The following is a 26,552-nucleotide window of genomic DNA, read 5'->3' as shown; positions in this document are numbered from 1 at the left end:
TTGATATAACAACTAGATGCCTAATTTGTCCCAGAAATCTTTTTTTTAAACAAGATTTTTAAGATTTGTTTATTTGAGAGAGGGGGAGAGCATGAGCAGAGGAGAGGGGCAGAGAGAGGGAGAAGCAGGCTCCGGGCTGAGCAGGGCGCCCAATGGGGGACTCAATGCCAGGACCCTGGGATCATGATTTGAGCCAAAGGCAAATGCTTAACCAACTGACTCACCTGGGCGCCCCATCCCAGAAATCTTACACCAGATTTTTTGTTGTTGTTGTTCTGGGGATGGTAGGAGGGACTTCAAAACCATTTGAAGATGACCATAAGTAAAAAAAAGAATAATAATACTATAAGGTTTTGACGTTCTCTTTACTTCTTTCACCAGAATTTTAATTTTAACACGTGACAGGAAAAACATTGGTTATGTTGGTAGGCATGAGTTGTTCCAATGGTCATCTTCAGTTCTGATTGGGTTTTTCTTTTTGCTTGAAGCAAAAGTCGTGAGATCTCTCTAAAATTTTAGTTCGCGAATGAAGGGAAGGCCATCTGTAACCAATGAACATGTTTCTGGAAGGAAATTATTGCAGAAGGTTGGTAATAAAGTTGTTAGATCCAAAGGTGAGTAAATGACACACACGCCATAAGATGGAATAAGCAAATTGGACCGGCCAAGCCCCTGTGGATTCTGCTCTGAAGCTATTGAATCTCAGTTCCTCGAAATTGTATTAGTCCCAACCGTCAGTATGTGGTAATGCTTGTAAAGCTCTCCAAGCTTTCTGACTTTTGAATAGCAGATTTGGGGGTAGGGTGAGCAGAGAATTAATAAATAAACTTAGTTATAATTCAGATCTGAAAATCTTTGGCTTACTAAATTTTTGTAATAACAGTATTTTGCTGATACAACTAAACATGCATTTCAGGAAATTTTGATGTTCAGCAAATCATATGAAGATGATATTGAAAAAATCATTTGTATATTTCTATTTTTGTAAATTGACTATTTAAATATTGCATACATTATTTTTGTTTTAAAAATACGTATTTTAATACCGTGGGTCCCATGGGTCACTTAATTCTTTTGGGAAATTGGCATAAAATATGTTGTCAAGAATTCAGATCTAATCATTTCATGTGAAAGGCACAAATTCAATTTGAAATAACTTTTATTCAATGCAAAATATATTTTCTGTTGGCAAAACTAGAGTTTTCTCTAATTTCCTGTCTATATTTTTATAAATAAAATGTGTTACTTGGCTTGAAATCTTAAAATTATTTTTCTTTTGGAAGTTAGAGCAATCTCAAAGTTTTTAAATAAGTTGTTCTTGAACATGTATTCAGTTTTGATTTAAAATAAAGCTAAGATTTGTTATACATTGTGGCAAATATTTACATTTTATAAAACAAACTGCCTGTATTTAATCAATATAGTTTTTAAAATAACTAGGGTTGTGGGTACAAATAACCTTCTGTAGTATATTGAGGAAGATGAAACTACATTTATAAATCCCCTTTTACAGTTATGGTAACATTCGTTTTAAAAACTGTATCTGTAGCAATGAGTTGTGCAAAACAATATATATGTAACATTTACATTTTTAGGAACTGAAAAATACAGAGTTCTATGTCATTTAAGTTGGAGTCTGTCTCTCTTTCAGTCAATAGGCTTGATCATCATCTGAACTGCTCTCAAGGAGTATGACCCGCCTCGATATTCAGCCCAAAAAATTCCATCTTGGTACTTGCTTCTGTAATGGCCTCCTCTGTACCATACTCCATTTAAGTTAGAATGTGCACAGGCGTTGTACCACCATCCTCCTTTATGAAAGTGGGCACAGTTTCCTTTGAGGAAAAAAATAGAGATATCAAAGTAAAGGATTCTTCTAAGTGTGGTACTCTGCAAACCATCAAAAACTTATGCTACCTTTGGAACGGTTTGAGTTTTTCTTATTGGTTTCGGTTACCTTTATCTTTGTGGATTTGTTTCTTCATTCATACTGTTACTGTTCTGAAGTGTCAACTACTTGAAATATCACTTGAATTGCCTTTATCTTGCCCTTTGCTTATTTACTACATGCTTTTTTTTTAGTGATTCAATTTTCTGGGTAGCAGGGTAAATAAAACACAAACGGCATTTGTGAGAAAGAGGGAGAGATTGGAGAGATTGGGAAAGAAAGATACAGAGTTGCTAAAAGTAAATTTGGGAAAATTGAATTCTTAAAATAGCACAAAATAATATAAAATAGAATAGCACTCAGGTGGTCAAATGTGTTTCTGTAAATATGGTGAATACTTCGGTTATATCTCTTCCTTTTTTCCTCTTTTGCCATTATAAGATAGGTTAACATAGAGACCTATGTGCTCCTGGCCAAGATACAGCTGAACAGAAAAATAGATCTGTTTTCAGGAGGGATATCTCTTTATCAGGGCCACAAACCTGAGTTAAAAAGTCAAAAGTAGGGCTTCTAGGTGGCTCAGTTGGTTAAGCATCTGCCTTTGGCTCAGATCTTGATCCCAGGGTCCTGGGATGGAGTCCTGCATCCGGCCCCTTGCTCAGTGAGAAGCCTGCTTCTCCTCCCCCTCTGCCTGCTGCTTTCCCTGCTTGTGCTCTCTCTCTCTCTCTCTCTGACAAATAAATAAAATCTTTTTTTAAAAAAGGTAGAAGTATATGAAAATTAATGTTGGGTTTTTTTTGTTTTTTGTTTTTTTTTAGATTTTATTTATTAGAGACTGCATGCACACGAGCAGGAGGGGAGGAGGTGCAGAGGGGGAAGCAAGCAGGCTCCCTACATGGGGCTCAATCCCAGGACCCTGGGATCATGACCTGAGCCGAAGGCAGATGCTTAACCGACTGAGCCACCCAGGCACCCCAATGTTAAGAGTTATTATATCTGGATTGCCTAACTGATTTTAAAGAGGATATTAATTGCCCCTCTGAATAAAGATTTTTTGCTCTTCCTACCATATGTTGCAGTCCTACTGTTCCTTCTCATGTGGGTACTAAGAAATGCCTTTTTCAAAGCCATGTCCCCAAATGGCTGGCCTCCTTCACTCCCTTCAGGTCTTTATTCAAATGTTACCTTCTCAAAGTAACATTTCTCAGGCACTCTGTATAAAATAGCACCCATCTAACCCCCAGCTGCTCATCACTCATTTTTCCCTCACTGGTTTTATTTTTATTAGAGTACTTGTCACCACCTGACAAATCATTTTGTCTCCTAGAGAGTAAGCTCTAGAAGGGCAGGAACTTTTTTTGTTGCTGTATACTTAGCACCTACAACAGTGCCTAGCACGTGGTAGGTATTTAGTTAGTAGTAATTATGAATTTTAGGCGTTAGAGAGTTTTCTTGCCAGGTGAATGAGCTTTTGCTTTGTTCCCCACCCCCAGGTTAGAATGATAGAACTTTGCTTTTCACAGAGTTCATTCACACTTTGGGATTGCCTTATAGAAGAGATACTGACCTTTCAGCAGCTTATGTAACCTATGACTGAGTCCAAAATTACCTTTATGGAAAGATTTTTAGTAGCATATCCTTTAATAGCAAGGTTCTCTGTAATGCATAGCAGTTAGTGGTTCTACAAAGAATGCACATCAGTTTTTTCTTACTCACCTGCATACATATCTTTATCTCTGTCCAGTGTGGTGAACTGTTTACCATTATGCCACATCATGGAGTCCCCTGCATTTCCCTGGTAAGTTCCCAGACGCAGTCTAAAGAATTCACTTTCAGGTTCCAGGCGAAAGCTGCTGTATTCTGCATAGACTTTTTTGTCACTCCAGTCTTCTAATTCAATCAACAACTTATAATTATCTTGGTTGCTAAGCATATAGATATTTTCCAGTCCAAGCCAATATTCTCCATCAATGTTTCCAAACCCTTTCTGTTAATAAACAAACAGCATGAGGGCATAAATAAGTGTAGAGATAGTAAACTTTTTTACGGATAAGTTTTAAATCTTTGATAACATAACTGTTCACCATTTAAGTGGTAATGTGAACTTCCCTTTTAATAGGTCACCTCATCTTTATAAGCCCCACATAGTCACTTTGTTTCTTTTTGCTTTCTCTTAGTTTGTCTGTGTTTATTTGCACAGCTAGCTTCAAACTTTATGGATAAGAAAAAGGCAAAAGAGAATGAAAATTATTCCTAGCTACTAAAAACATTTACTAGGAACTACCTAAATCCCTGAAAAGGATTCCTGATCTCTCTCATACACAAAGAGCCAAATTTTTTTTCCTGAAAGTATTTATGTAACTGTCCCCCCACCCCAATAGTCAGACAAAAAGGGTAGCTAACATTATTATGTTCACTCAATAAAAAATGATAGTATTCTGTTGTTAAAACAAATGGTCTTTGGCTCTGTTATAATTAAATATGAGAAGATATAACAGTAATCTTCAGAGTTCCACCTTGGAAAAATTGCAGACTGTTTTTAAAACAATCAATGAACTCTCCTATTTCAGTAAGCATTCACCATGGCAGGTACGCAGCACAATGTAAGGCTTGGTAAACCTGATCTTAACACTGTGTTTTCAAGAAGGTTGTGTTGTAGGACTATTTTCCCCCTAGTTATTTGTTTAGAAATTTATATAACTTTTGACATGGATGTATTAATGTCTCATTTTTAACTGCCAGTAAAATGTCACATAAAAGTGAGCAATCGCGTGACTTACACAATTTTGAATGAAGAATTGACCGTCTAGAAAATACAATCTCCCCCATCTGCCATCCTTAAACTGGAGGGTGTATACCACTCATAAAATTAGCATGTAAACATCAAAATTATTAGCAAAAACCAGTTGCTTGCTTTTCCAGCATTACTACAGCATGGCTCTGGTCCTGTGTGACAGTCCAGGTGTACGTTACCTCCCAGAAGCACCAGTGTCTGGTGTTAGCAGTTTAAAACACGGGGGGTGATTATCAGAGGTAATCAGTCCTAGAGAAAGGGTCATTTTTTTGAAGTTCTGTAGTTCATATGATTGCTTAAATGCAGTTGCTGATGGGTACAAACATGGGCATAAAGAAAAAAGCAGCTGTCTTTTTAGAAGATGGAATCAGCAGTAGTCTTTGCTAAGAATTAAATATATGTAAAAATCATCCAGACTGAAAAGGGGCAGTTTAAAGGATATCTTCGGTTTCCCTTTTACCTTTTAATTTTGACCTTAAAACTGGAGATGAGAATTACCTTTTGACAAAGGTAGATAATGAAATATATATGGGTAGTTATTTTAAAACTGTGTTACTTATCGCACGGAATGGCTGCTCTGAAAGAGCTGTATGTTCCACCTCTGAGGTCTCAATCACTGATTTACCTTATAATTTTCCCAATTTCTGAAGAAGTTGACAGAGCCATCTGTTCTTTTCTGAATAACAGTCCAACCCCCAGGATCCAAACTGTTCTCACACCATAACTGTATTGGTCCATTGCTGTTTTCAGGTTTAATCATATAAATCCCACTGACTGAATGTCCAGCTTCTTTTGCATGCTGACAGTCTTTGAATGGTCCTATAATTAAAAGATCATTGATTACCAGGAAACTTAATAGGAACAGAGCCATATTAAAATAGTTTTTAATCAAAAGTCTTACCTTTGTATCTTTCTTTACAGATACCACTTTTTATCTATTACATACACCACACCATAAAAGTTAAAGAAACTAAATAAAAGGATTACCCCAGTCCCACTATATGGAAAATTAACTTGTTTTATTTTCCACTGTTCTTGTGAGTTTTTGTCCATATACATAGATTTTTATGTTGTCTTAATTCTGACATGCATAGAAAATTGGATTCTGTCTTTTAACAGAAATTTCTGTGGAACTACAGTCTTCATTCTGGCGCTTTTAGTAGCTGTAATCTAAATTTTTAACATTGATACATCACTGTTTATTCCTTTGTCATTGGATTATTGAGGTTTCATCTGATTTTTACTATTATAAAAGTATGCAAAGTGTCGTCTTATTGGCTTCAGGTTTTCAAATAATTAACTTATAAAAATGCTGTGGGATTGATCTACTGGTTCAAGAGGGCGTGAATACTTTTATAGCTCTTCATAGTGCCCAGTTTACAGTTTCCAAAATTTGATTTCAGTAGAACACACTAGTCCTTTGAGGTACTTAGTGAAAACGGCCTACCATGGTCAAATAAGTTTTATTATTGCTAAGTATTATATTACCCTTTTGGAAACCCACAGTGTACATGCACGTATGAAAGATTAAGAAGCCCTGAAATAAACCAGAGTTCCCCAAACTTATAGAATCTGTTAGCTTTTTCCCCCATTCAGCAGTCCGTAAGAATACACTTCAGGAATGTTGGCAAAATGCCTTTCTAAAGAGTTGTATCAATTTATATGACTAACAGTAATTTTCTTATTTAGTCTACACAATGACCCTGTGATAGTTTACAGATGTTCTATAGATGAAACAGTTAACTAGTCTGAGGTCCTTTATCTTAGAAGGTAATAAACCCTAGACTTAAATCCATTTCTTTCTAATCCCAGGGTCCATGCTCTGAGCTGCTGGCTACATTTGCTCTTACGTTGTTTCATAGTTTTATGGAGTCCCTCCCTATTTTTTAATACACGAGTAAGTTCTTCATATCTTTTAAAATGATAAAACATTTTATGAAATCTTTTGTAGAGGATCTGACTCTTGAACTTGTGATTTCCACATTTTTTGGATCTAAAGAAAGATCGCTTGTAAGTTTTACTGAACATTCTTTAGTTGCACCATTCTTCAGTGTTTTGATCCTTTAGTTTTTTATAAGCATGTGAAAGTATTAAGTGATTCAGAAATAAGAATTATCCCGCAGATCTTTTAGAACAACAAAAAAAGTGTAGAAATTCCAGTTGTCAAATTTTATATTTTACTAGAAATATTTAAATTAGGACATGTGCAACTTTTAGAAATTATGTGAAAATAGAGTTTAGTCAAGTAAAGCTCATTCAAGAAAATCCTCACTATATTGATAATAGGATTGTTGAAATTTTGAGAAATGTGTTATCTATACTGTGCCAATATATACAGGATCCCTTTTGGGGTAATTGGGGAAGGATTCATCTCACTAAATAAATAGTTACACAATTGCGTCATTAGAAGGGGGTCTTAGAGACTGAACTCTTCCCTCTAGGTTGGTCCTTGAGGATGGAGACTATTGTTTTTCTTCTGACTTCACATTATCAGTGTTTTAACTGTTAGCGGGCTATCAGTCATTTTTTTAAATTTAAATTTAATTAATTAACATATAATGTATTGTTTCCGGGGTACAGGTCTGTGATTCATCAGTCTTACACAACACCCCAGTGTCCATCACCCAGCCATCCCATCCTCCTCACCCCCCTCCCCTCCAGCAACCCTCAGTCTGCTTCCTAAGATTACTAGTCTCTCACAGTCTGTCTCCCTCTCTGGTTTTGTCTTGTTTCATTTTTTCCTCTTTTCCCCTGTGTTCCTTTGCCTTGTTTCTTAAATTCTGCATATCAGTGAAATCATAAGATAATTGTCTTTCTTTGATTGACTAATTTTGCTTAGCATAATACCCTCTAGTTCCATCTACATCATTGCAAATGGCAAGATTTCATTTTTTTCTATCAATCATTTTTTAAGTAAATGAATTAATTAACTTGCCTTCATATTTTAAATACAAGGAAGTTGAAAACCACACACAAAATCAAGAGATGATCTATTTCTCTAGCCCACATTTTAATGTTTTGTTGTTATTTCTCTGTTTCAGACTTTTTAAAATTATAATACAATGACTAAACACTACACAATAGTAAAAAATTTGAGAAACTGTAAAGACTTAATGCTGTCTTTCTTGGGTCACATTTATTTTAGGTATTGAATTTTTTAGTTCTAGAGTTTCAATTTGATTTTTTTTTTTTTTTTCTTTAAGTAGACTCCATGCCCAGCATGGAGCCCAACACAGGGCTTGAATTCACAACCCTGAAATCGAGACCTGAGCTGAGATCAAGTCGGGTGCTTAACTGACTGAGCCACCCAGGCGCCCCTCAGTTTGATTCTTTTTTAATAGTTTTTATTTCTCTTCTGCAGTTTCCAGTCTTGGGTTCGTTATGAACATATCCTTTAAGTTATAATAACTACTTTAAAAATTCTTGTCCCTTCTGTTTCTAGTTTTCTAAGAGTTTTTATCATGATGGGCTTTGGATTTTGTCAAAAGCTTTTTATTTATCTACTGAACTAATAGGGTTTTCTTTTTTTGTTTGTTAATAGGTAAATTCTGTTGATTATTTTTTGATGTTAAACCAACCTTGTATTCCTGGGATAACCTTGACTTGGTCATAGTGTATTATTCTTAAGTATTGCTAGATTTGCTAAAATTTTGTTGAGAATTTATAGTTCTGTATTCATGAGGATATTGGTTAGTCTGTGAAAGCTTATAAATAAGCTGTGATAAATATAAAAATAACATTTTGATATAAAAATAACAGAAATGATGATAAAAATAACATTTTGAGCTTATCAGACTGGCCATAAATTAGATCACATTCCATTAAAATTCAACGTGAATTATTTTTTATTATCTACCTTATCAGTTACTGAATCTAAATTACAAAGTATTCAGAACCTTTAACACAGTACTTGGCAGAGTAGTCATCATCAGTAACTTAGTTGCCTCCTTTTCTCCTTTGTTGCTGTCCCTGACACACAGCAGTAGCTCCTTTAGTAAATATATGCTTATTTAATAAATTTAATATGGCGTGGGAGTGAAATAGAAGGAAAAGTGAAGTCTAATTTCCAGGTCCATTCTTAGATTACTTTGTGTGATGCATGGTAATGTAGTCATTTGTTTACTCATACAACTCCTCATGGCAAACACTGTATCTTTTGGTTGTCTATCCACACAGGTGAGGCCCACTTAGACACTCAAATATTTGTTGAACTAAATGATTCCTGGTAGCCACCGTGGTTTCCAGAATTTCCTCAGTTGTACATTATTTTTTCCAGATGTGTCTTTTCTGCATCTACTATAGGCTAGAAAATTTTAGGTTCAAGGGGTAAAGAAACAACCATAGAGTCAAGTCAACTTGACTATAGTTTTGACAATTGACATTTTATATTTAAGTATATGTTCAGCAGTTGGACTTTCATTAGGTTATTTGAATTGCTGTAAAATGTTTAGAAACATCAAGGTTTTGAATGTTAACAAAGTATTTGTAAAGTAGCATTTGTTTTCTGCTATTTGAAGGCCCTTGGATATTTAAGCAAATTGAAAAGTGCTGCGCTTTCTAAATCCTGCTTTCGTTTGATAAGACTTCATTTTAGGCAAATTTAAAATGATCTTTAATTTTCAACCCACTTGTTTGTGGTGGGCTTCATATTTGCAGTTTGGATGCCTGTTAGACTTAGTTGATCAAAAGGCTTAGGAATATTTAGTTGAAATCCTTTTCCAGAACATGTGTATAAAGTTAGTAGTGCTTTTAGCTACTTTTTTCTCCTCAGTAAAGGTAATAAATATTAGAATGTAGTATTTGTATTTATTTTTATAAATAAACCATTAACCTGTCTTAGCCAGTGTGTATTGTTGATCTTGGCAGAAATATTTTTTCATTATTACTTGAATATGTTATTTACTTTCTGCTCCAGAGTTAGATTATAAGACATTCTTATATTAAATGTTTTACTACTTTTCTCTACTATAAAAATCATTGCCTAATAGGAATTCTTAAATGACTAGTAGAAAAGTAACACCTTTGTTTTTGAGAGGTCAAATTTAACTTGCAGGTTTGCATATTATTAGGAATAAATTAATTGACATGTATCAGAAATTTGTTCATAATGGTGCACATAGGGTATAGACTGGAAGTACCTTTCTTTTAAAATAGGAATTTTATTAACCTTTTTCTTGCATTGAGTAATCTTGAAATAGTCTTCATCTTTGTTGACACGCAATTAGACTCTTCTCAATGCAGGAAACTGGAATTCTGTACATTGAATTTGAAGGACCAGTGTCTCTCTTGCTCAGTTTATTTGATGATTTAAGTCTGTATAGGTATAGGACTAACAAACTCCAGTTAATAGATCTGATTCATAGAAAGAAAAATATTGACCAGTCATGCCACATTATTTCCCAACATGTATTTTTCATTAAGAACCTATATTTTGACCAGAACAGTGGGTTAACAAAATTTCTTTCATACTTTGACTATACCTTTACTGGGAACCATCTTTAACATACCTGTCTTTTTTCTGTAAAGCAACTGTTTAATTGCTTATGTTAAAAGGTAAAACCTTCCCTTTTTAAAGTCATTTATTTTCTTACTTTGTCCATCCTGTGCTCTTTGTGATAGGAGAAACAGGACAAAAAAGATAATCAGTTTAGAGCTTTCAAATAATTGGTCAGCGAGTAAAATCTTTCTGAGAGGTAAACTTTTTAATTGGGTTGTGAGCCAAGTATAAGATAAATATATTTGACAACATTTCAGAATGGGAAGTTTGAGGCAAATACTTTCTGAAGCAATAATAAATTCTTCTAATAAAAGTTTCAAATGCAGTTTGCATCCCAAACTTTAATTTTTAATTACAAGAGTTGATCAATTGTTTCCCATAACTGTAACAAGAGTCCTATTCCAACAGCCCGTTTTTATCTAAGCAGTCTTTAGTTTTTCTTTTTTAAGTGTTAATATAAGTATTCCGCCAAAACCAGTTGTGTCTTTAAAATTTACCAATAAGAAGCCTTATAAATACTTGAAAATTAGCTTATCCACTGAAAAGCATATTAAGTTTCTAATGACTGCTTTTCGGGTTTAACTTTTTAAGGTTACAATTTATGTCCCCATACATGGCATAGCAAGGCACATACAGGGAAGGGCACAGAGAAATGGAATAATTGGTGGTCATACCATACACAAAGCATGTTTATGTGCGTCACCTCATTTATTCACCACAGCAGTCTTTCTTACAAAAGAGGCAACAAAAAAGTCTTGCCAAAATCCAAATTTCCTGATACTCAGATCTATGCCCTAACACACTGTGAAGGAACTTTCTCAAGTCCATCCACCTATAAGGAGTAAACTTATATTCATAAATATACCATTTGTAAAAGAGTAATGTTTTTGTTTTTTTTCTATAAAACACTAACCCAAAATGCAGCCACTGAATAACAGTTAAGAATTTTATTGATGGCAATTTGCCAGGCGTGTAGTTACATTCCCATTTTGTTTTTAAGCTAGAAGGGAGGGTAACGTTTCTGGAGGTAATTATTTTTAATCTAACAAAAGTATTGCTTTATTTGCTTTAAGTTCATAATAAGTTCTTTTGAGGTGCATTTTTCTTATAACCATTTTAAAAGAATATAAAATTGTCATTAAAACACCCTTTTAGAAAAATGATGGTAAGATACATATAACAAAGTTTACCAACTTTATCATTTTTAAATGTACAGTTCAGTGGCATTAGTACCTTCTCTTTATTGTACAACCATTCTCCAAAACTCCTTTCATCTTGCAGAACTGAAACCGTCACCAGCGGCCATTCAGCTTTCTATCTCTATGAATTTGGCTTCTCTAGATAACCTCATATTAGTGGAATCATACAGTATTTGACTTTTTCTGACTGGCTAAAACACTTTTAAAATAATACATACACATTATACATTTAGAGACTTTAGTCTTCTAGACCACGTCCCCACACGTACAGTAATACAAATTTCTTGGTGCCAGAGCATCTGTAAGTACAGGAGGACCATCCATCTTTGCCCCTTTTGTGCAAGTACCCAAACAGCTCAGACATATTTTCCAGTCTGATAATAATATAAACACAGATTTTCGCACATTATATATAAAGAAAAGAAAGGGCAAGTTTAATTACTACTTATAGTAATTTATATTTGATAGGAATCATAGAATATTAGAACTAGGACATGATGTTAGAATTGTCCAGTCCAACCAGCACTCCTTATACACATGAGAGAACAGATCCAGACAGGCAAAGTCGCTTCTCCAAGGTTAATAACAAAGGAAACAGGTTTTCTTAATTCTGTTCACTTTCCCTTTTATGTTCGCTAGTGTTCTAATGACCATTCTTATAGTGTAACTAATTATGTCCTTGAATATCAAAGACCAATATTTATAGAATAAAATAAGTGAAAAGTTAATGTTTACTTATAACAACAAATAAATAGTGAATAACAGAAGTTATGTCTGCCCTTAATTTTTACATTAAGGATTGGTTAATGGGAATATAAACACCATTGTTTTATTAAAACAAAAGTCTGTTTAATGGGACTTTTATATGCTAAATCCCTAGCATGGGATTTAATTCTGAAATACAAGATTGTTCCTGCACTATAGCTCAATGTATAATAAAATCTAGAACTGATATAGCTCATTTTGTATAAGCATTTTTTAATGTATCAGTGTATGAGTATGTGAATAATAATTTCTTCGAGAACTGATGATACCATCTGCTTAAGATTAGCACCCACAGAAAATACTCCATGGTGGTCATCTCCATACCTACATAATTGTACATTCCATCAGTTAAAAAAAAAATTCCACACACTTCAGTTGTTTATTTATGTTATATGAATAAACTACTTTGCTGAGAAGTTGTATACATTAAAAGCTTACACAAAACACATACTTTTTAAAAGATCATTAAAAATACATATTTTTTCTTTCTATACCCAGTGGATCATTGTATATACATCTTTCCTTTGAAAATCAAAGGGTGTGAGGATGTTAATAGTGATCATCATTTACCTAACATAATGGTATTTTAGCCTGTTGTTACTGAGAGTTAGAACAGTGTAAATTGAATTAATCCAGTACAGTAGAATGTATTAAAGTACTTTCATGAAGGTCTGTGGAATGAAAACTTTAGGAAGCTCTATAAAAATGTAATAAGTTAACCCAACAGTTATTTAGCATCTGCAAATGAGATACAATATCCATCCACCAGGAAGAAGCTTACATTATAGTTGGAAGGCATTTTACTTAGATGTGTATTTGAGTGCTGTAAGTACATGTAAAGATAACTGATAATTCAACAGGGAATATAAGGAATGTTGTATATATTTTATGTCCCAGAGAAAAGAAATTAATGGAGAAGAGCAATTACTTTAAGCCTGAGGAAGTCAACAAGGGCTCCAAGGAGGAATTGCTACTTTATTTTATTTTATTTTATTTTATTTTATCTGAGCCTTATAATTGATAGGCAGAAAGCATGATAAATATTTCAAAGACAATGAGTTGATTCATTTTATTAAAGCAGATGGTATTTGTGAAGGAAATTAATAGAAGGAAAGTTAAAGAAGTAGGTTTCATTTGAGGAGGATATTGTTCTTACCCAGGCTAAGCAAAATTCACATTTTCTGTGTGTAATGGGGAACCGCTGAGCAGAAGTGTGATGTGATCAGAGTAGTAGTTTAAGAAGATAGATCTGTTGCCAAATAGAATATATTTTGATGGAGAGAGAAAATGGAGTTAGACTAGTCAACAAGCTATTATACCATTCCTAATAAGAGTTAACATTTTGAGTGCCAGGCACTGTTCTAAGCACTCCTCAAGTGTCAAATTCTGTAAGGTAAGTACAATTATTATCCTCTTTTTTACAGATGAGGAAACTGAGGTACAGAGCAGTTCCCCCCCCCCCCAAGGTTACAGAGCTATGATAATCCAGAAGTCTCTATTCTCCAGCTGCTGCCATAGATAACTTGGATCTAAGTTAGAGTTCTGGCTCTGAATAGAAATGAGGGACAAGGGGCACCGGGGTGGCTCAGTCGGTTAAGCGTCTGCCTTCGGCTCAGGTCATGATCCCAGGGTCCTGGGATTGAGTCCTGCATCAGGCTCCCTGCTCAGTAGGGAGCCTGCTTCTCCCTCTCTCTCTGCCCTTCCCCCTGTGTGTGCTGTCTCTCCCTCTCCCTCTCTCTCTCTCAAATAAAATTAAAAAAAAAAAAAAAGGAAAGAAATGAGGGACAAGCCCATGAAAGACAGAAAAGCAACATGGATAGAACTTAGCTGACTACGTGTGTGGGGCAGGAGGGAAGTAACAGAGATGAGCCAAGCAAATTCAGAAATAGGGAGCAGCATAAATCACAATAGAGAAATCAAAATCAGATGACCCATCAGTCTTACTAATGGAGGTTTATCCTAAGGATATAATCACAGAGAAAGAAAAAGAACAAAGTTATCTTTTAAAATTGCAAGAAAAGTGATTACCATGTTAACAAGAAAGGAAAAAAAGAAAGACTTGAAGGTTATTACTGAAATGTTAACTTTTGTTTATTTCTATTTGGATATTCAGTGAAGCTTTTTTTTTTAAGATTTTTATTTAAAAGAGAGATAGGATAGAGAGCACAAGTAGGCAGAGAGGCAGGCAGAGGCAGAGGGAGAAGCAGGTTCCCCGCCCGAGTAGGGAGCCCAATGCGGGACTCAATCCTAGGACCCTGGGATCGTGACCTGAGCCGAAGGCAGCCACTTAACCAACTGAGCCACCCAGGTGCCCCTCAGTGAAGTTTTTTAAAAAGCTTATTAGTATTTTCTAGATTTTCTTCAATAAATATGTATTACCTCTATAATAATTATTTCTAAAAGGAAAATGCTAGATTGGGAAAGAGATTATTTTAGGCTTTAGTTGTTCATTCACTCATTCCTCAAATATCTATTGTAGTGCTTAAAATACACTGAGCACAATGTGCCAAAGCTTGATTCTGGCTAAATGTTTGAGGTAGAAAAATGAAAACACAGTTCACTTTCTTCCAGAAGCGTTCAGTCTAGCAGGAGACAGACATGCAAACAACCCTAGTGTAATGTGATATAGAAAATGTGTTCAAGGCATAGGTAGCAGTTTGGGGAAAGAGCCATCGAGATCTGTTTGTTTGAATCTAGGAATGTGTAACATTTAAGATAATATTTTACTTAAGCCTTGAAATCTGCCAGGTTGACAGATAAGCTGGAAGAAGGCATTTCAGGGGAAGAAGCAGCGCCGTGTGAAGTGATGGTAGAACATCCAGATGCGAACATTCAGCATTGGTTAGAACCAGGAGGGAGAGCTCCAGGCAGGAGGCATTTGAGCAGTGGTGATACTTGGAGCCTTGAAGGTGTGTGAGACCTGTAAAATAGAGAATCTTGAGGAAAACTTTTTAAGCTGTAGAAGAGGAAGAGGATGCAAATGAAGGACCTGGAGAAGTGGGAAGAGTCGGAATATTATGATGTGGAGGCCCAAGAAGAGAGATGTGAATGGTCAGTGGTGTCCATTGCTGCAGAGAGATATTTTATGCTATATGCATTTCCAGTCTTTGTTCTGTTTCTTGTTTAAAATTATTCCATAGTCTATGTGCAGTTTTATTTGCTGCCTTTTCAATAAGTGAATGAACTGTGATTTATTTTTTAATTTTGGGCATTTGGGCTTTTCTTTCCACTCTGAGGAAACAAATCAACCTGTAAAGAATTCAGGAGAATGCTTTATGAGAAAATGGATGCAGGGGTAAAATAAAATATTTAGAAAGTTAGCAGTGAGCTTACCAAACAAACAATGGTGGATTATTCATCTTTGTATTCTGGGCACTTAGATCAGTGATCAATAAGGAAGGAAAGAAGGGAGGAAGGAAGGAAAGAATTAAGAAATAGAGCAACGGATATTAGGATCAATTCTAGGGTTTTTTGATACCGTAGTGAAAACTGGGTATATGATACAAGTTGTAGTTTGTTTAGCCTTGGAAAATAGAAGGGATACCTTTTCCTCTTTAAGACTGAGGGCAAGAAGCCATGGGTGTCGTGCAGATGTTTTCAAGACAAGAAAGAACAAGGAACCTCGGACCTGAGGAGACATCTCAGTACAGCAGTAGATGGTGCATTTCTGAGAGTGGAGGTAAGGAGGAAGTATAATTATAGGCTTAAGGAGAGTGAAAGCAAATTTTTAAATGTTCCTTTGAAAGGAGGAGAATGAGAAGAGCAGCAAGAGGTAAACAAAAGGATTGTTGAGCAGCAAGAGGACCTAGCTGGAGGAGGATAGGATGGTTGTAGAGGTTAGAAGTGGATTGTGGACTCATTCCTGTCTTAATGCTAGTAACTTAGATTGTAAGAATTTGGTTGGAAGGCAGTACTTTCCTCACAGAATACACTGTTTTTAGGAACTCTTAGACTCAGAGCTGAGAGGTGTATTTCAGTTCAATTCTTGATTAATAGAAAACAAAAATGTCCGTGTATAATTACATCACCAGGATGAAGAGTCAGGGCTTATTATGTGCATTGTTTCATAAACCATAAAACGTATTAACCTCATACTTCCATTTTTAACAGTAAGAGGTAACTTACCTTCATTGATGAAAGTTACTGGTGGTATCTTGAAGGGACTTTTGGTGGGAGAAGTTCCCAGATCAGGTGGTGGCATTAAGTCTCTGGGATAACCTGGGTCCCTCTGTATCTCGTTCCCTCCCAGCAGTCCGGGAGTGTACTGATGACTGTTAGGAATGTGCTGTGGCACTACCTGGACGAGAGGGGGAGCCACATGGGGGTCTTGTCGGGAAAATACCTTCAAGCACTGTTCTTCCAGTGAAGTGATCATCACAGACTGGTTATTGACGAGATCAGTCAAGGAAGCATATTTTACCTCTAGTTCCCTGTACCTTGTTGCCATCTTCAACATTTCTGTAGTGACATTGAGGATTTTATTTTCCAGCTGGGAAAGTTCAAGTGAATTGTCCCTCTTACGGATAATCTCATGTAGTAGTTGCATATAGAGTTGAGTAACACGCGAGTTCATGTTACGGCTTTCTTTTCTCAGCAGCTTTACCTCATTGACAATGTTTCCATCTACATCCACCACCAACTGCAGGACGTCTATCTCCCGCTTCTGCCTGGAGAGCACGTCCTTCAGGTTTTCAAGGTCCATCCTGGTGATCATGTCTTTAATGGTACTTGCATCTTGCCCTTTGGTATTGACACAAATCGGCCCTGTAATTTTTTGTTCAGGTACCAGGAATGTGTATGCACATTTCTTTACTTCCTCTTTACCGTCTGTGGCACGAGGGTATCTCCTCTGGGTTATTTTTTTTATTTTGAACTGGCCGCCTCTGCAGTGTCCAGTGCCCATTAGTAGGAAGAAGAGCACACTTAGGATCCAGATAAAAGCCTTCATTTTGAAATGAGGTTGTATGAAGTCTTTTGGAAAACAAACCAACGAAAACATAAATAAATAAGCAAATAAATAAAAAAAGTAGAATAATAAACATGAGCAAAACCCAGGATGTGTCATCTTGCAGTCAAGATGATATGGTTATTAGCTAGTTGTGTTGGATTGGTGTTAGGAATAATTGTTTATATCTGAGGTGCTCCATTAAAAAATAAGCAAAAACGAATAAAACCAGTGTGCTCCAGGATTTTCAGCCATGCGGATTACATTGCCTGCACTTTCTAATTTATCGAAAATTGTTAAATATACTGTTTCCTTTTAGAACTTTAAAATGTATTACTGGAAAACTACATTAAAGTTCATGTCTTTTCTTAAGTAAAAAAATAAACCGATGAAGGGAAAAAGGAAAGAATTCATTTTAACCTACTTTTAAAGTTGTTAATATATTAAAAAAAGGCAGGGGGAGAACTGGGTATCTATTGGTGTTACTAAATTGGGCCGGAATTAACGTTACTGATTTGTTAAATTCAACACCATGATGCCTTTGCATTTGTTTAAAATTCAGGTTTCAGAGAATAGCTCTCCAACTACCACCTCACTGTAATGCTTTTTGTTCCTCAGCTCAGTGCCCACTGTGTGCAAAGGCAAAGGGTTAGTGTTCTTGGGTGCTTTGAGACCCTAATAAGACACTTTACTTACCCTTGAAAAGTTTACTCACTGTCTTAAGACTCTGAAAATGATACACAGTGTTTGTAAAGCATTGATTAAAACATTCTTCCCTAACTAGTATTAAATATTCTATTTATTTTTTTAAGATTTTATTTATTTATTTGAGAGAGTGAGTGAGAAAGAGAGAGAGCACAAACAGGGGGAGGCAGGCAGAGGGAGAAGCAGGCTCCCCGCTGAGCAAGGAGCCTGATGTGGGACTCGATCCCAGGACCCTGAGCTCATGACCTGAGCCGAAGGCAGATGCTTAACCAGCTGAGCCACCCAGGCGCCCCTCTTCCCTAACTAGTATTAAAGTTACTAGGAGGTGACTTTATTAGCTATTATTTTATATTTATATTATCTGTTTTTAATTAAATTGGCCCTCTATAATAAATATCTTTTTTATCTATCTAATTAAAGACACATTCTTAGATCTCAAACCAGAAAGTTTTGGGATCATATTTTTTGTTTTTGTAGTGTGTCCTTTTGGGATTAGTGACAAGTTTAAGAATGAGAGAATGTTTACAGTCATTTTTGTGGGTAATTGTGTTTTCTAAACCATAATCATGTAAATGCTCTAAGCTTATGTATGATTTAGCAGGTTCACTCATTTTTTTTTTAGCAGTTTCATTCTTCTAACAGAGATTCTACTGAACTGTATTGTAGTACAATTTCAATAGTTTTCTGTAACCATAACCAAGGAAAGAAACTCTCTGTAATTGAATATGATTGTTAGAGTTGGAAAGTGCCTTAGAGAACCTCTTTGCACCCAGGTGCCTGTTGAAAGCCAGGGCCACGCAAGTCGGCAGGATTAGAACCAGGTCAGGAATTCAGGTTCCCGGCTCCTCAGTCAGCGTGGACAGCAGTGGTACGTCTTGCTGGCATGTGCGCTTGGAGTGTTTTTTTTCCTGTGACAGAGAGACCCCTGTTCCTCACTGTACAATTTCTGTAGAAACACCAGTACTCGCTCTAAGAACCAAAGCTGCTTCCTTTCTCACAAGTTACCTCCCTCAGGAGTAGTAGCAGTAGAAAACAGGTAAGACGTGCCGCTCCCTCAGCTGCACAAGCAGGCTGCTGGAGCACGTGGCCCACCTTCCCCCTCTGATAAACTGCATGCCTGTTCTGCTGTTTTTGAAGGATGGCAGTGGATACACTAAGAACTCTTCTGTCCCACTTTCCACCCAAGTTCTTGTTTTTTTGGTTTGAGAAGATGGGTTCCAAGTTGTTGATGCCTACAACTAATAATAGCAGTGTAGTAATAACAGTAGTTCATACTTACTGGGTGCTTGGCCTTGTTTGAAGCCCCTTTGCATGTATTAAGTCAATTGCTTGTAACTACAGCCCTTTGAGGTAGATTACTACAGTCCTCATTTTCAGTGAAGGACTGGCATCCAGAAATTTCAGTACCTTACCCAGAGAGTCACACAGCTTCTGAGAGGTGGAGCCAGAATTTGAACCTAGGCAAAAGACTCCAGAGTTGATGTTTTTCTTTTTCATTAACCACTACAGCATATGGCAACATATTCTGTCCTATTTTCTATCACCAATAGCATAACAATCCCTTACATGAATGTAGTGCTTAATGCATGTTAACTATTTGCATTCACAACAACACTGTGAAAGAAAATACTCTTTCTACAAAAAAATAAAGTCCCAGAGAAGCCAAAATTAGCACTCAGATTGGATTCAATTCTTCTACTCCTAACTTTTCCAGACCTGTGATTTTTTTATCCTAGTCATGCTGTAACTGTGGAGGAGCCCTAACTTTGTGCTGCTTGTTTTTCAGTCTTTTCCTGGTTTGTAGGTCGTTACATGGACCCATTACTTATTTTTGAAAAGGTATTTGTGAATCGTTTTTGTTAGGCTCTGATTCCATCATTTTTCAGTCCCAAACTTTTCTGCTGTCATTCCTTTCGCCCTGTATGTATTGTATCAGTTGATAGCTACATATCTAACTTGTGATTAGGAACCCTCCCAAAAAATAAAGGTTCTTAAGATCCATGAAATATGGACTCTTTAACATAGTCATAAAGATGACTGCTACTTTTTAAAACCATGTCTCCTTTGGTGTTGTCAAATAAATGGTGTTTTCAAAGTGGAGTGATAATGAAAATAAAGCAAAGAGTGAATGGGGTATGGAAAATTATTTTTCTCTCACTAACATAATCAAGATAGGAGGAATGAGCACAATAGTATTCCATATTTATATCAGAGGCCTTCTGTTCCTTACTGATAAACAAAAGCACACTTGGATGAGTACTTTTAGTTTTTTGTTTTTATGTTTTGTCTCTGATGTCAAGAGAAAATTTAGACCTTAAGGTCATCTATTTTGTAAGAAAAGACTTATTGTACTAGAGTTACCAATAAAAGATTCTTGTTATATTTGCAGATTCATGGGATTTAGGTATGGTTTATTTTTAAAACTGGGACGGTAAAATGTACAGTATTTCCCCTACCTAGTGAACTTACTAGTCCTCAGATTCACTCATTTCACTTTAATAATAGAATGGAAATTCTTAGATCATAAAATTATTTAAATCTATGAGATAAGTTACCAAAACAAGGGAAATTCAGCAGCTGTCATGAAACTTCAAGTAGGATTTCATGAACAATATTCTGATTGGAATAGCTTGTATTCCCACCAGACACAGATTTGTATAGGACAACTAAGAACATATAATCCAAGACTGTTATTGTGACTTTACATCAGTGTTTGTCATGAAAGAACAGAGATGTGAAATTAAAATAGCAATAGCTTCACTTTGGTGTGTTCTGCCTTGGCTCTTTGTGGGCTCCTCTACGATTAAATCGTAAGATAAATCATTGTGTACCATAAGAGAATCTGACCTAGATATTCAAAGGAGGCAACTAAACGTTTGTTCTTAAATAAATATAATTCCTTTGACCTTATAAAAGTAATGACTTCGTTGTCACCTAAAGAAGAATAAGGAGCCACATTTCTGAAGTAGTAGACTAGCTACGTCATGAGTAAGAACTGGTTTTAAAAATACATTTACTGTTACATTCTCTGAAAACATTCTCTTATTTAATATTTTCCCACCACGTTCTGTTTTAAAAGTGCAAGATCTATAAATCTGTGTTACCTCATAAAACCTTTCTGTATATGTTAAAACTTTCCTAGGTCCCAAGAGAATGTTATAAATTAGTTACAGTATACGTAAGTTTAAATCTGTGTCTTTGCTTGGTTGTTTTTAGAAGAAAAAAGGAAAAAAGAAAAAAAGTTATCCGTGCTTTGGGTTAATTTTATTGGTACTATTTCTCTTCATAGTTGCTAACACTGCCAGCTAGTAGAGAGAAGAAATAAAAATCAGGAGTTACTTCCTTTCCGATGGTAAATGCATAGAGACATTTAACTGGCTATGTCGTGCACTGAAAACAGCATGAGGCAATGACCCTAAATTTATGAAGCATTGAAGATGCCTTAGATACTTCTAGATTGTAATTATGCTCTGGGAAAAGACTTGAGAACAGTCTCACCCCCTCTGAAGGAAGGGATAGGAGTTATCTGTGTGTTTGGGGTTTCAGATTCAGGGCTTGCCTAAGGCTTCAGTAAGAACCGAGGTTTAACGAGATCCTGCACTTTTCACAGCAAGCAGCAGCGGAAAAGAGAGAAATGGTAGAATTGCTTGGACAATTTATCAGTTTCTTTAAATATGTTTAACAGAGATCCTCCCAGGATTTAGAGTCTGAATCTTTAAGGAAAAGACATGAATGTAAAGTTGAAGAAATCTGAGCTCTACAATTATTTGCTTGTTGAAGATTCTTACCATTCAGTGTCTTTAGTTTTTAAAAGAACAGAGGATCCCCAAATCATAAAACACTTAAGTGTCTTTGGTGTTTAACTAGTAATTTTATTGTTAAAAGTTTTCATAATACAGCTAAAGTAGAGCAGTGAAAGAAACCTCTTGTATGATTACCAAAATTATGTCTGTCTAAAAATATTATATATTTTTGGTCTTTTAATCATGTATTTAAGTAATTGTATCTTCTGGGTTCTTATTTTCTACTTTACTGCTGACTGCTTACATAATATTTCTGTCACATTTTATTTTTTTCCTTAGTCCTAATCTGTAAAGTTTTAGGGTTTTTTTTTTTAATGTATCAATAACTTTGCTTTCTTAAGTAATTCTAGGTATAGCAGTTTTTAATTTCTGTTACCCAAGTTAAATAACTTACATGTAAACCTGGAAAGTTATTTAAAATCTTGAGTTTTTGCAAGAAATACCACAGATATAGCTTAAATCTTTACAAAAATTTCTGCTTAATATTTGGTTATACTATAATTGAGGAATTGTTGCAAAGCCATTCAGTTAATTTTATATCTTTTTTAGCTGTGTTTTGTAGCTGTACTTTAAGATCTCGAACAGTATACGTGACCTGCCAACACACACACACTGGAATTGTGTGGAGAGAAACTCATGTTTACAGCTCTTTTCTTTTGTTTGTAACCCTTTGTTTTTAATCACTGCGTTATAAACCTTACACATTTAATCTGTTACTTGTTAAAATTTCTAGGGTCACTAAAGCACTTATTTTCTGAAACCTAACATGTATGTACCAATGTATAAGCATATATACCAAATATTACTAAATTGAACCTCAAATCATGCATTAATCATCACAAAATACATAATGATCAGTTTTTCACATAGAGGTGCAAAAGAAAAAAAACCTTTTTCAACTAAAATAAATTGTAGTATATTTTTAAATTCTTTAATAAAAGATTTTGAAATTCCTACAAATGTAAAATTTTGAACATACACAGAATTTTAAAGAAAAATAAAAGAAATATTAAAATACCTTTATGCATCTGTTGATAAAGCAGACCCAGAAACTTGCTGCTCTTATTCTTGCTTTTAAAAATCAGTGTAGAAGTTTGTTCATCTGTGACTTTAATGGCAATTGCATTTTTGTTTTGGACCGTCAAATCCAAGCAGTAATAAGGACCTTCTTTTTCTTCTTACAACACTAATCAATTGAACTTGACAAGCCACCTATGTAATTTTAAGTAGTATAGTGGAAGTTCTGGTCTGTGGGCTGTCTTTAATCCGGCAGAGAAAGCATTGTGGCTTTGCTCTGACTGCCACATGGAGAAGTGCAGTAACCAGCTGCAGCTGACCCAGATTGTATATACAGCACCCTTGAATAGTGATTCCCTCTTTCTCGGTAAACTCAAGTTCAGCCCACATATTACGTCACCAAAAAATTGCTGGAGACTAGGGGGGAAAATCTCCTCCTTAGGATTTCCTCTCCGTAGCCTTAAATAGGGGTGGGGGTAGTGGGATCAGCAGGAGGCTGAATAGCTCTGAACAAGGAGAGACTGTGTGCAGGTTGAAGGAAGGGCACCATCTGGAAACAAACTATCATAGTTCAGCGGGCAATTATAAAACAAACATTTTAGTCTGCTGGCCAGAGATCTTTTAACTTGAATACTGAAAAAAATAGTACTCAACTTCTCAGAAATAGTAACAGGCTGATAAGGTTTTTTTTGTTACAAAGAACAAGAGTTAGACTTTGTCAGGAGGCAGCCACCTAAATAATGTAATACTCTTTATAGTGTAGAAGAATTTTTTTTTTTAAAGATTTTATTTATTTGACAGAGCACAAGCAGAGGGAGAGAGAGGCAGAAGCAGGCTCCCTGCTGAGCGAGGAGCCCGATGCGGGACTCGATCCCAGGGCCCTGGGACCATGACCCGGGCTGAAGGCAGCCACTTAACCAGCTGAGCCCCCCAGGCGTCCCAGTGTAGAAGAATTTTTAAACGTTTTACTAAGTTGCCATTTCAGAAGGTTTTAAACAGATGTAACTTAATGTTGTGATATATCTTACTCTGTAATGTCTCTTAAGATAAAACTGTTCATATATATAATTACTAAAAATAAATGGAAATCTATATATAAAATTCAGAAATGTAATACTTTAAAAAATTCTGATGTTATATAATGTCACTTCCTCCTATTCTAAAAACATGACCCCTCTTTCTGAATAAGGTTATTCTTAGTAGTTGATGTTTTGAGATTTAAAAGCAAACATAGCCCTGGCCTGAAAAAAGAGAGATCTGCCTCCCCACTGGCTATGTGGATTTAGAAAAGTCTAGAGAGAGAATTAGTAACTGTTCAGTACTAACTGTGCTATTATATTTCATTAAACCCAGAAATGTTGATTAAGTAACTCAATAGCTAATGAAACAAAAATTGGGGCATCTTAACTGATTGGATACTTCACTACTAAGTAGTAGAACTAGGGTTTGAATCTAATTCCAAAGCATTATGCCACTGTCTCTCCTTGGGTTCTGTAATTACTGATTGCTGCTTCTAGGTAAAATTTGGGGAGCTTCTAATTCACGTTGTGCTTTCCCCTCCTTGTTGCCTTAGCTGTTTTTTCTTTCTGATAGATTCTACCATTGTCCCTTTGTTGATCGACACTCTTTATTTAAAGCCCAGTTTCAACCTCTTTCACAGAATCATTTTTTTAAATTCTGTGATATATGTAAGTATACCAGGGGTTGCAAACTCAAGGGCTACAACGACAAATGCTCACAAGAACAAGGGAGGTACTGTAAGTAAGTGAAATAAACCTGAAGTAAGATAGCAAAGGAAAATGAGAGTTAGGACAAACCGGCATCCTTAAGGTTAATACAGTGGGATCTGCACCCTTTTCAGCTGTACTTCATTGTTGCCAGATCTCCCCATTTTTTAGGAAGAGAAAGTCACTTAGATATTTCCTATGATATTTCCTGGTTTTAGAAACATTGGGACAGGGGCGCCTGGGTGGCTCAGTCGGTTAAGCGGCTGCCTTCGGCTCAGGTCATGTTACCAGGGTCCTGGGATCGAGCCCCACATAGGGCTCCCTGCTCGGCAGGAAGCCTGCTTCTCCCTTTGCCTGCTTTTACCCCTGCTTATGCTTCTTCTCTGTCTCTCTCTCGCTCTCTCTGTCAAATGAATAAATAAAATCTTAAAAAAAAACATTGGGACAGATGGAATGCCAGCTTTTGGCTTCTGGTATGTGTTATGTAATACATTACTTGATCATTTAGTATTACTTGATCCTCTTGTATTCACTCTTGTATTCACTAATAGCTTAATCTGGGGGGAAAATACAAGATAGTAGTTTTCTCCTAAGCTTTTTTACTTGAGTGGTTTTGAACTTTCTAATTTTAACAATTAGTAATATCACTAACCAAGGTAAGAAGTTGGGATGTAAGGTGTTTTGAGACTAATAATGATTAGTTTGGCATGTTAAATTGAAAATTAAAGTTAATATTTCAGTTCTAAAGAGAGACTTGGAAAGTCATCGGCAATTAGGTGATGGTTGAGGCTACAGAAATAAGATAATCCAGAAAAAGTACATGCAGAGTGAGATTAATGGTAGAATCATGGAGAACACCAACTTCTAGGGAACATGAGGAAAAAGGAGAATGGAGGGGGTGTGGGAAGGTAGGAAGGTTCAAGCCAATAGAGCTGGTAAAGCCCCAAGGAACAAAGGGAATGATAAAAAATACTGCTGAGACACTAATAAGCAGCAGGAGGAGACCAAGAGAGATGTTTAAAGATTTAATAATGGGACGCCTGGGTGGCTCAGTCATTAAGACATTAGGACAGGGGTGCCTGGGTGGCTCAGTCAGTTAAGCACCTGCCTTCAGCTCAGGTCATGATCCCAGGGTACTGGGATAGAGCCCCGCATCGGGCTCCCTGCTTAGTGGAGAGTCTGCTTTTCCCTCTCTGCCACTCTCCCTGCTCATTCTCTCTCTCTGTTGAATAAATAAATAAAATCTTTAAAAAATAAAAGTAAAGATTTAATAATGAACAGGTCCCTCATACCTTTGCTAGAATAAGTTTCAGCAGCAAGATGCAGATTTCAGACTATATATTTTTTTTAAAGATTTTATTCATCTATTTGAGAGAGAGTGCACAAGCAGGGGGAGGGGCAGAGGCAGAGGGATAAGCCTGATGTGGGACTCGATCTCAGGACCCTGGGGTCATGAACTGAGCTGAAGGCAGGCGCTCAACCGACTGAGCCACTCAGGCACCCCAAATTTCAAACTATATAGTGGGTTGAAAAGTGTATAAAATTTAACTGCCAAGTGGATCGGTTTCTGCAATATATTAAGAAGAACTTAGAAATCAATAAGAAAGAGACAACTCAGAGAAAAAATGGATAAAAGACATTTCATAGAAATACAAATGCATAACCTCATTACCAGTCAAGGCAATGAAACTTAAAACACAATATTATTTTATACCTCAAGATTGGCAAAAGTCAAGAAGACTGATATATCAAGTGTAGCACAAGTGTGGATCAGGAGAAACTTACATGCTATCAGTGGCAGTGTGAGTTGATAAAGCTTTAAAAAACAATGTAAAGTTGAACATTAATATACCATATAAATGCCATATATATATATATATATCTCCTAGGGAAATTCTTTTATATGTATCCCAGGAGATAATTTGTAAGAATGTCAATAGCAACATGGAGGGAGGGAAGAAGTAACTTAAAAATCTGTCAAATGAGTAAGTAAATTGTGATACAGTTACATGTTAAGTTATTCTCAGTATAAGGAATTACAGCTGATTTAACAATACAAATAACTCCTGGAAACAAAATGGTGAGACACAGCAATCACAGAAGGCCATATTTTTAAAAATTTAACAAACACCTATAAATTACTTATTGTGTACCTATGTTTACTGATGTTATCATTGAATTTAATCACACATGTATAAAATGTGATTTTTTT

At 35.8% G+C, this 26,552-nt stretch overlaps 2 protein-coding genes across 5 annotated transcripts in view; one reads left to right on the top strand and one right to left on the bottom strand.

The window, feature by feature from the left end:
* Positions 1 to 26,552, top strand: part of RALGPS2 (Ral GEF with PH domain and SH3 binding motif 2) — a 156,497-nt gene that overhangs the window by 91,473 nt on the left and 38,472 nt on the right. The gene's annotated exons all lie outside the window — the stretch shown is intronic.
* Positions 839 to 22,973, bottom strand: ANGPTL1 (angiopoietin like 1). Of its 2 annotated transcripts, XM_064594268.1 has the most exons (6): positions 22,615 to 22,973; positions 19,073 to 19,250; positions 16,269 to 17,114; positions 5,308 to 5,501; positions 3,605 to 3,875; positions 839 to 1,835 (listed from the first exon to the last, which is right to left on the bottom strand). In XM_064594268.1, the coding sequence occupies exons 2-6, from the start codon at positions 19,104 to 19,106 to the stop codon at positions 1,648 to 1,650; spliced, it is 1,533 nt and encodes a 510-aa protein (XP_064450338.1). In that variant the 5' UTR covers positions 19,107 to 19,250; positions 22,615 to 22,973; the 3' UTR covers positions 839 to 1,647. The 2 variants fall into 2 exon arrangements, with proteins under 2 accessions (XP_064450338.1, XP_045733332.1); XM_045877376.3 differs by lacking the exon at positions 19,073 to 19,250.

Source organism: Mirounga angustirostris, unplaced genomic scaffold (genome assembly GCF_029215605.1).
Source record: "Mirounga angustirostris isolate CCGP_5_RB_7025 unplaced genomic scaffold, mMirAng1.0.hap1 SCAF_6, whole genome shotgun sequence".
NCBI classification, from domain to species: domain Eukaryota; kingdom Metazoa; phylum Chordata; class Mammalia; order Carnivora; family Phocidae; genus Mirounga; species Mirounga angustirostris.
Note: the sequence above shows the minus strand (reverse complement) of the source record. Positions and strands in the feature narration are given on the sequence as shown.

What these genes read in the sequence shown, in the direction of transcription:
- ANGPTL1 (XM_064594268.1), bottom strand. Translation starts at nt 19,106, where the DNA reads ATGCAAAGGGGCTTCAAACAAGGCCAAGCACCCA. An exon ending in AGTAACTTTCATCAATGAAG is followed by an intron (nt 5,502 to 16,268) that starts GTAAGTTACCTC and finishes TTTTAATTATAG; the next exon opens with GACCATTCAAAGACTGTCAG. An exon ending in AGATAAAGATATGTATGCAG is followed by an intron (nt 1,836 to 3,604) that starts GTGAGTAAGAAA and finishes TTTTCCTCAAAG; the next exon opens with GAAACTGTGCCCACTTTCAT.